We start from the raw sequence: 11040 nt of genomic DNA on the forward strand, positions 1-11040 counted from the left end.
TTTTATTTGTAAATGATTTATTAACTACATGTATAAGTTTATAACTGGCATACGTTGGCCCATATTAAACAATATCTGGTGACAGGTAAAAATCTTATAAACAAAAGTATATAGTTGATTCAGAAATGACATAATTTATTTGGACTGATGAATTATCAGTTGGCCCACATTAAACAATATTTTAAAATATGTGGGTATAGGTATGGAAGAAATAAAAAATGTGGTTGCGTGAAAAAATCTCGACCCCACCACCTCCCCCTTATTTTATTTGTATGTCTAAAATTTCGAAATGAACTGGCCCCATTAAAGTTTAGGGAAAAGGGAAAATTTAAATTTTGGACCTATAGCATAACGGACAGACAGACATAATACACCTTCCCTCCCCCCATATCACACCATGATTGTATGTCGAAAATTTCGAAACAATCTTGATCCCATTCAAATTCCCATAACGGTTTATGTTCCAAGTTTAGGAAAATGGATAATTTAGAATTTTGTTCTGTAACATGAAATATGGGCATATAAAAATATCTAATTAATGTTTAATATAGGCGTATAATAAAAACTAAATAATGTATAACAATTAGGGAAATGCAAATCATAATCTCTTATCTATAAGTACATAATTGAGTAAGAAATAATATAATCTATTCAACAGATGGATTATTTGAATTTTGACCTCGTTCTATGTCCTTATAAAGTATTAAGTTACCCTAACACACTGACAATAATATAACATGTAAATATTTATATCAATCTTTCTAGGCTTTTCTGGCAATCTCTTAGAGACTGGTATCATCATATTATAGTATATACTTATTTGAAACAAAGATGTAGACATGAGTGGTCCGCTACCTAACCCTAACTCCCATCTAGAAAGGGGGAGGTAGGATTTTCCCATGTGCTCTGACCAACTGGAAGTGTTTACTCACTATTGACCTTACATTGTAAAATACATAATCATGCATATAATATAAATAGTCAATAATAAAACTGTCCTACAACTTTATTTTTAAACCAGCGGCTGCCAGGCAGGATATGCCCACATTTTCGAGAGATGGATAGAGAACAAGCTAACAAGAAAGTGATTTTTCCTACAATCAAGGGCCATAATTCAGGAAATTACAATTCGATATGCGCAAATATCGAAAGGAACTGAATGAACGGCAGCCAATTTGTCTGTCAATTTTGGGCCGATTTTCACGAAATTCAAACTCAGTCGTCCCTAGGGTGTAACGGTGATATAATAATACGGTTTTTTAAATCGGATAAAAATTATGACCTCTATAGGGTCCACAAGCTAAAACCGCGATTTGTCGTACAATCAGGGGCCATAATTCAGGAAATTACGGTCCGATATGCGCGAATATCGAAAGGAACCGAGATCTTTGGGTTATAAACTTACATTTCAAGTTTCAACAAAATCGGATAAAAATTGTGACCTCTATAGGGTCCACAACCTTGATGTACCATTTTCTTACGCTATTTGAGAACGAACGGCGGCCATTTTGTCTGTCAATTTTGGGCCGATTTTCACGAAATTCGAATTCAGTCGTCCCTAGGGTGTAACGGTGATATAATAATACGTTTTTTTTAAATCGGGTAAAAATTATGACTTCTATAGGGTCCACAAGCTAAAAACGTGATTTTTCGTACAATCAGGGGCCATAATTCAGGAAGTTACGGTCCGATATGCACGAATATCGAAAGGAACCGAGATCTTTGGGTTATAAACTTACATTTCAAGTTTCAACAAAATCGGATCAAAATTGTGACCTCTATAGGGTCCACAAGCTAAAAACGTGATTTTTCGTACAATCAGGGGCCATAATTCAGGAAGTTACGGTCCGATATGCACGAATATCGAAAGGAATCGAGATCTTTGGGTTATAAACTTACATTTCAAGTTTCAACAAAATCGGATCAAAATTGTGACCTCTATAGGGTCCACAAGCTAAAAACGTGATTTTTCGTACAATCAGGGGCCATAATTCAGGAAGTTACGGTCCGATATGCACGAATATCGAAAGGAATCGAGATCTTTGGGTTATAAACTTACATTTCAAGTTTCAACAAAATCGGATCAAAATTGTGACCTCTATAGGGTCCACAAGCTAAAAACGTGATTTTTCGTACAAACAGGGACCATAATCCATGAAGTTTCGATCCGATACATGCCAATATCGAAAGCAGCCGAGATCTTTTGGGGATACACCTATATTTCAAGTTTCGTCGAAATCGGATAAGAATTGTGACCTGTAGAGAGTCCACAAACAATTGTGGACGGACGGACGGACGTCCGGACGGACAGAGGCGACGGCATAATACGTCCACATGAAAATGTGGGCGTATAAAAATACTATTTTGGCAATAACAAGATAATAATTTGTCTAATTTAACATCAGATATATTGGAATACGAATATAAATCAAAACCTCTAATCTATAATAGTAAGTGCAGGGGGCTGCACCACAAATAATTTACACAAAAACAAATATATGGATAAGACAGAATACGCAGAAATCACAAACAAACGAACAATTCAAATAAAGTGAATGGATTAAAGTATATAATTGACTAAGAAATAATATAATCTATTTCGACTGATGAATTATTTGTTGGCCCACATTCAACAATATTTTAAAACAAGCGGTTGCCTTGCAAGATACGCCCACATTTTGCAAGAGATGGACAGAGAACAAGCTCAAAAAAAAAGTGATTTTTCATACAATCAAGGGCCATAATTCAGTAAGTTACGATCCGATATGGTCTCAGACTAGCAATTATTTGCCCATTGACTTCAATGTTAAATGGCTGTAACATCACAGGCTGTAGCTTTTTGCTCAACATTCCGTTGGTTCCAATCTTTATAGGCACAATGGGGACAACATTTGGCAATCTCCTCATCATAATTTTGTAGGGGGTTGACCATTTAGATTTTTTGCTACGCAGATTTGAGGTTGACTGGGGTGAAAATCTCACTTCCGACACAATGATTGCTCTGCAGAAAGAGACTTTACACCCCCTATCACTCAGCTGTAATATCATCAGTATTACCCAAAACCGCTATGAAATTGCAAATTTGATCCCTTTTCTCCAATTCTAGACCAAAAAGTCAACAAAAAAATGCAGGAAGAGGGGAGAAAAAAATTAAGGGAAAAATTGTCTATTTATAACTCGCACTACATTCATATAATTACTAGTCTTAGTCCTATATACCTCACATGTTTCTGCAGTTTAAACAAATCTGTTGTTATCTAATAAACAAACATATATGCAATTCCCTGGCCAAACAATATGAAAATCTATGCATTTTCAGATGAGCTGTGCGGCATTCTGCAAACACTATAATACATCAGAAAACTGCGGAATTTCAGACAGAAATTTAAAAGCACATGAATTTTGAATTAAACAGAACATTTTTATTTTTGAACATAAATGCATTCTGTAAAAAGATGAGATAAATTCAATATAAATCAAACACGAAAATACTTTAAAACAGTAATCATGATGCATTATTAGACTTTTAACACTTTCATCGAAAACCACACAGTTTTTCTCTGTTAACATAGTTTCAAGTGCCAAATTGTGGTCAAATCTAAGATGTTGAAACATGCAGTGCCTATCAATTTTAAAATATCTCCTATATAGCTGTATTTCCATAGGATAAGTAAGTTGAAATAATCTGATTATGTAACACTACAACAGCTTTTTCATCCCCACCCCCCAGTTTGGAATCCGATAATTTAAAAGCACATGAATTTTGAATTCCACAGAACATTTTTATTTTTGAACATAAATGCATTCTTTAAAAAGATGAGATGAATTCAATATAAATCAAACACGAAAATACTTTAAAACAGTAATCATGATGCAATATTAGACTTAACACTTTCATCGAAAACCACACAGTTTTTCTCTGTTAACCTAGTTTCAAGTGCCAAATTGTGGTCAAATCTAAAATGTTGAAACATGCAGCGCTTATAAATTTCAAAATATCTCCTATATAGCTGTATTTCCACAGGATAAGTAAGTTGAAATAATCTGATTATGTAACACTACATCAGTTTTTTCATCCCCACCCCCTAGTATGGAATCTGATACATTGCTGACCAATCATAGGTCTCCCTGTTCACTCTGGCCTGTCAAATGATTTACAATGGCGATGGTGCCTACAACTTTCCTGACCAAGAGATATGCACAACCGTCGATCAACACACAAGCCATTTATGTTATCTTCCAATATGAGAGGCCATGATAAACACAAGGGCGTCCTTTTCAAGCTTGGAAATGAAGTCATCACCAAAAAGCAAAGTTTACAGAGGTCCTCGGGGCTGGAACCCGAATTGATTACGATTTGCCCTCCACTTCCACCACAGGTGTCATAGAGATCAGGGATGAAATTGATATGCATCATCGTTCTACTAAAGCCAGTCCAGGAAGAAATCAGGTTTTGAGATGTAGACCTGAAATGTTAAATTTGGATGAGAATGAGAATTCTGGGGCGAATACTATCCAGGGAAATGGTCATTTACATCCAGAAAATGGTCAAAATGTGGAATTCTGTCATTCAGTTACATGTCAAGGGGAGAAGACAGGCTTGTGCAGTACCAAATTTCCAGCCCATTACTATTAGCGAGCAGAAGTGTGGAACAGGTTGGATGTACTTCTTAAAGTGTATGAAATGCACATTTATCTCACCTGTTTTGCTTCTTTTTTTAATACTTGTGTTGAGGTCAATCATTCCACTCTATGAAACATTACCCTGGCACCTGAAATGATAGGAGGCTGGGGATAAATATGCAATAAAAAACAGTGAGAAAATAAGAAAAAAAAATAGAAATAAACCTCTTTATTTCTAGCGAACAGCCCGTCACTGGCCCTCCAAAAAGAAACCAGTTAACAGTCAGTAAAAAAGTAAAAGTGTCACATAAGTCTAAGCCAATCTCAAAGATAGATGCCATGTTTTGAGGTTCGGTCTAAATATTAAGGCCAACTGCATGTTTGGTAAAAACTCACAGGTGTGAATTTTGGAGTGTATGTACATGTTTCCATTTCATTGTATGGTGTCAAAACATGTTAGGTCTAAATATTAAGGCCAACTGCAGACTTGGTTCAAGGTCACAACATGTAAATAGGGTTAGGGCACATGATTTTTTGAAACAATTGTGGGTTAGGGCTAGGGTCAGGACTAGGTCTTGACTTAGGCCTAGGCTACATGCTTTTTGACAAGATTGTGGGTTAGGTTTAAGAATTTGGGGGGAGAGGTTAAGTCTCCACATAAGCACTGACCTAGGATGATGAAAAATTAGTTCGTGATATTTCCTAGTTTTATTAAAATACATACAATACATTACATTTATATACAAAGGCGATTTCACTGTTTATTGGTGTTGGTGGCGCTGATGGTCTTCCTTGGGTGGTGCTTCTGGTATTCTGGTATTATTGTTTCTGAAGAAAAAAGAAAATAAATTTGAGGCTCTCGGGAGAGAGCCACATTAGTGTGTTTCCTACAACGGATTGGATTTTCTAAAAAAATCGTGTTTGTTCCACATCACCGGGTTACGGCTAGGGATTCTTATATCTAATTGATTTTAATTACTAACGGTTAGGCATAGGATTTGATATATGGTTTGTTTTGGGTCAGGGTGGAGACTGGTCTTATTTAATCTAATTTACTGTGCACTAGGATGTCGTTCAGATTTTTATTTTTAGAATATGCAATTATAAGTTTCTGTGTGAATATTTTCGGGTGATTTTCTTGGAGATCCGTATAGTGTTTTCTGATGATTTTGGACGCACTTGCTGCTGTTGCGCTAAATGGAACTACAAAAGGAGCTATTGCGCTAGCCGTATGAATATTCAAACCTAGGGGGGCTGTTGTTTTCAATTTGTCAATCCAGAATTTTTCTCTTGTTAGCCTAAACGTTTTAATTTCTTCTGAAGTTTCAAAGTCGCTTTTGGTCTTTTCTTTTGGCGTGACAATGAGATCAGAAATGTCATGATTTGGTTGGTTGAAATGAATTGAGACAGGTTTGTCTTTTTTGGTGACTATGTCAGACCGGTGACCGTTAATTCTTTCCCTAAGTGCATTTTGAGTCTCCCCTACGTATTGCTTGTCACATTTTCTGCATAAGATTAGATAAATTATGTTTAAACTACTGCATGAAAGTTGGTCTAATATTGGGAATTTTGTGCCAGATGTTTTGTTATGGAAATGGTCGGATATGTTTAAGATTTTGCATGTTTGACATCTTGGATGGCCACAAATTTTGGTTTTATGTGCTGATTGTATATTATTTGTTTCTTTGGCGGCAAGCTCAGCTAGAGTGTTGTTTTTTATACGTCGTAGATAGCGTTTGGAGTATCCCCTTTCCCTTAGTTTGCTAAATACCAATGTACATGCTGACTCAAAGTCGGTCTTCTGAGTACATATCCTATGAAAACGGAGAATCTGAGATTTTATGATGCCAGAGAATGTATGTTTTGGATGAAAGGAGCTTTTGAACAATAATTGGTGTGTGTCGGTTTCTTTGAAAAATACTTTAGTTTCCAATTGGCCGGTGATTTTGGTGTTGTTACTTTTAAAGACGGTAGTATCAAGGAAATCTATGCTGTTATGGCTTACATTTGCGGTTAATTTGACAGATGGATGATGATTGTTCAGAATGTTGAAAAACGTCCAAAATTCGTCTAGTGTGTAGGTCCAGACTATGAAAACGTCATCTAAAAACCGCCCATAGAAATCTGGTTTTAATGGACAGAGTGGCAGAACTTCCCTTTCCCACTCCGCCAAACAGATCACCATACTGCCTTGCCTGCATCCTCTTCCGTCTGTGTCCACCATTCTGTATCCACCATTCTGTATCCACCATTCTGTATCCACCATACTGCCTTGCCTGTATCCTCTGCCATCTGTATCCACCATTCTGCCACAAGATGAGTAAGCTGTAATTCAAAATAATGCATGGTTTATGTATAGTATTTGATATTTCTAATGGCAGTTAAAGGAAATGAAGCAAAAGGAAAACATGAGTTATCTTTCTTTTTGATGTGACAAGTGATAGCAGATCACAGGCGAATTTCTGCTCACTAATAATTCCTTCCAAGACCAAAAGTTGTTATGTGAGAGGATATCGGACAATACAAAAAAGTAATTGAATGTCACTACATAAGAGAAAACGAAAAAAATAGAAAAGAAATAGTCCGTACATTCCCTTGTTTTTATTCATTCTATACTTAATAAAAACATGGTATTTGTGCACAATATGTTTTGCATATAACAGCAAACCGATTTACGCTTATAAATGGGTAATATTTTACAATTCAGCAGCACTTGTGTAATGGTTTACATGTGGTGCAGTCACCCTGCACAATAACGTTATTAATATTAGATTCACTGAATTTATACGTGGGAGCCACGTTGGCCAAGTGGGTAGGATGCTGGCTCGCTAGTCTGAAGGTCGCATGATCGATCCCTGCATTGGCCAAGAAAGTTTATCAGGATTTTCTGACATGGTTTCGCTTTGTCAGTGGTGCAGGATGGAGGGCCTGACAAGGACAGCTGTCTAGTTATTCGGATGGGATGGAAAACCGAGGTCCTGTGAACACATTGGCGTGCACATAACATATATCCCTTGGCATTTGGAATTCGATATAAAAAGAGTAGGCCATATAGTGCCACTGTCCAGGCAAAATTTCCCTCCTCATGGCACACTGTATGGCATATGCCCGTCTTCAAGAGCAGAACAGTAGGACCTTAAACCCAATTTCATTTCGAATTTATAGGTGGGCGTGGTCAGACGTCAAGAAAAATAAATTGAAAGTAAACGCATAAATTTTATACCGCTGAATTCCATTTTAAAGATAGAAACGATCATGGCGTAAACTAGTAAATTCGAAGTTGCTTATCTATCTCACGTTACTAATGTACAATACAAACCTTTGCCACCTCATTTACATCGCATTTTTTCAATAATTCAGTGGCTTCTTCGAGGTCCGCCATCTTTCAGGTCAGGTGGGCAACTCAGTAATCCTTATCATCCAGACGTTGAAACCATTACCGACACCAACATAAATATACCGGAATCGACCGCAGCTAGACGGATCCGGTTAAATACTTACCGAAATCAGCGTGATTTGCATTTTTCGGAAAATATCAAATCTCTGACGACTTAATCCACACTTCAGGCCCGTAGCTAGCCCAAAAACGTTGGCGAGCTGGGTGGGGGGGGATGGGGTTTGGGCGGCAAGGGCTTCTGGGGGGCGCTAATAGGGTGCTCTCCCCCCCCCCCCCCCGAAATTTTGGAAAATAGGGTTTTGCACCTGATGAGGGGAACTATGAAAATTTCAGTTTTGAGACTGAATTTGCAATATGATATTTTGATATTATAATTTATGAGCAAAACGAAAAGTTTGGAATCAGGTTTGATCAGTGCAAATTGTTTGATTTTTGAAGATTATCACGCCGTTTTGGTCGCCCAATCTCACTCGGCAATATGGGCACCCCGCAAATTATATTATGGGCGCCCATGATCTCGTCGTGGCCCACCCCTTTCGGCATTATGGGCGCCCTTCCTGGATGAGGCAACCCATTGATCAAGACGTGGGCGTGCTCAGCCAATCTCACTCGGCATATGTGCAGCCCGACAATCATTATATTGTCATTATAAGGCACCCCACCAAACATGTCATTATGCCCCCCCCTCCCTCCTGGATAAAGTACCCCACAGATCATGCAGCTTTGGACACCCCCTCAATCAAGTTGTGGTGTTAATCGTGTGATTCATTATGGGGGGGGGGGGGGCGCCTCATATAACGATAAGTTTATAAAACCAATCTTGTCGTGGGAGTGCAACAATGTCAATCGGATTTCTGGGGCGCCATACTGATATGGGCACCAATTTTTTCCAGGGGTGGGGGGGGGAACAGAAACAAATAATTCGCCGAAAGTTTAAAAACGTGTTGGCCTAATGCTTTGAATGCACTATACTCCAATGCTAAGCAAAAATTGTTATCTCAAATTAATATAAAGCCTCATGCCTCGTTCACATAATCGTCAATAATGGCATGTGCATTGATTTCAGAAGCTTAACTTAAACAGCATCTCATTTTACGTCTACCGCCAGCTGTTCACAGTGCCGAAGTACTGTTTTCTGGGGGTTGTAGCTTATTCCAACACTAATGACAAAAACTCAGATAAATATTTAAAATTGTACTTTTAATAAACGAGTGTCCAAAACTGGCTAATGGTCACAATAATAAGATAGGTATCACTAGAGCAGGTCACCAGACTAAAGTTACAGTAGAATATGGAATATATATACAAGTTTAGGATTAAAATAATTATATAATAATATTTGACCAGAAATGTTAAATTGTACATAGGAAACAAATGTTTAAATACAGAAGAAGATATGGACATAGCAAGAATGCGTGTTAACTATAATTACGTAATATATATCGTTACATTAAGTTTAAAACCAAACAGTTAAAAGACAGGAAAGATTAACGAGATATCAATTTGGACATTGGTCAATTGCTATTTTGACTAAAATTAAATAGTAATAAAATATATACAAAGATACACTATAACATCAGCAAAATTACAGATTCAGAAAAAACAACGATGGTGAAATATTTCATTTGTAAATAATTTTTAACTACATCTATAATAGTAAGTGCAGGGGGACTGCACCACACAAAATTTACACAAAAACAAATACACGGACAGGACATCATACTCAGGAAAACACAAACATACAGACAATTCAAAAAAGTGAATGGATCCGGGGGCTAGCCGTAAGTGTCCACTGCGCTGTACAGTCCCGGGTCTGTAGTGACACAGACTTCACTCAAATTTGAAAACAATTAGGAATACAACCCAAAGAACCAATTGTGTAATGCCAGCATAAGTCATGATCTGCTATATGCTACACGAAATACGAATGTAAGCATATGTAGTAAAATTCAACTAAACAAGTAACCACATCGGTGAAATGTACAAAAAAAGTAGTCTAAACTCTAAATTCAATCAAGAAACGCTTAAGTATTTAATACATATAGGGTATATTAATGATTACGAAACAAGATATAAGTTGGCCAATATTAAACAATATCTTAAAATATGTTGGTATAGATAAAGAAATATTAAATGTGGTTGCAGGTAAAAATCTTAAAAACATAAGTATATAATTGATTAAGAAATGACATAATCTATTTCGACTGATGAACTATCGGTTGGCCTACATTAAACAATATTTTAAAATGCCTGGGTATAGATAAAAAAAAAGATAATAAATGTGGTTGCGCGTAAAAATCTTGACCCCACTACCACCCCCATATGTTTGTATGTCGAAAATTTCAAAATAATTTTGGCCCCGTTTAAAATGACCATAAACAGGTTAAGTTCCAAGTTTAGGAAAATAGAAAATTTAGAATTTTGTTTTATAGCATAAAAATATGGGCATATAAAAATATCTAATTATTGTTTAATATAGGCGTTAAGAAAAACTAAATAATGTATAATAATTAGGGAAATAAAAATATAAATCAAAATCTCTTATCTATAAGTAAATAATTGATAAAAAAATAATATAATCTATTCAACAGATGAATTATTTGAATTTTGACCTCGTTCTATGTCCTTATATAAAGTATTATGTTACCCAAACACAACTGACAATAATATAAACATGTGAATATTTATATCAATCTTTGTAAGCTTTTCTGACAATCCCTAGAGACTGGTATCATCATATTATAGAATATAGCAGGGCAGGGGTAATGGTAATGGAATGTAATCATTACATTTTTTAAGTAATGGCCATGTAATGAGTAATGGAAGATTTCAAAAGTAATGAGTAATGGAAATGTAATTAAATAGGATTTCTGAAAAGATGTATATTGTAATCAAAGATTAATACTAATTTACAGCCAATCACTCAATCAATGACCTTCAAGTATCTCATCATTTTATGGTTACTTAAAACTAATATATTTTGTTTTAGAGTCATGCTGAATAATTTACCAGTTATTATA

At 36.1% G+C, this 11040-nt stretch overlaps 1 protein-coding gene across 3 annotated transcripts; it reads right to left on the minus strand.

Moving 5' to 3' along the window:
* On the minus strand, positions 1-8163 carry LOC130014223 (uncharacterized). 3 transcript variants are annotated; one of them, XR_008789179.1, is made up of 5 exons: positions 7943-8116; positions 6629-6948; positions 5358-5451; positions 4702-4772; positions 1-4466 (listed from the first exon to the last, which is right to left on the minus strand). XR_008789179.1 is itself a non-coding variant. In XM_056103112.1 (4 exons), exon 2 carries the CDS (start codon positions 6926-6928, stop codon positions 5666-5668), a length of 1263 nt encoding a protein of 420 aa, XP_055959087.1. In that variant the 5' UTR covers positions 6929-6948; positions 7943-8163; the 3' UTR covers positions 1-4466; positions 4702-4772; positions 5358-5665. The 3 variants fall into 3 exon arrangements, 2 of the variants coding, with proteins under 2 accessions (XP_055959087.1, XP_055959088.1); XM_056103112.1 differs by having other exon boundaries at positions 5358-6948; positions 7943-8163; XM_056103113.1 differs by having other exon boundaries at positions 5348-6948; positions 7943-8163.
* Between the last annotated feature and the right edge of the window lie 2877 nt (positions 8164-11040).

The sequence above is a fragment of the Patella vulgata genome, chromosome 9, assembly GCF_932274485.2.
Source record: "Patella vulgata chromosome 9, xgPatVulg1.2, whole genome shotgun sequence".
NCBI classification, from domain to species: Eukaryota; Metazoa; Mollusca; class Gastropoda; family Patellidae; genus Patella; species Patella vulgata.

Coding starts and splice junctions, on each gene's coding strand:
- LOC130014223 (XM_056103112.1), bottom strand. CDS start 6,928: ATGGTGGATACAGATGGCAGAGGATACAGGCAAGGCAGTATGGTGGAT.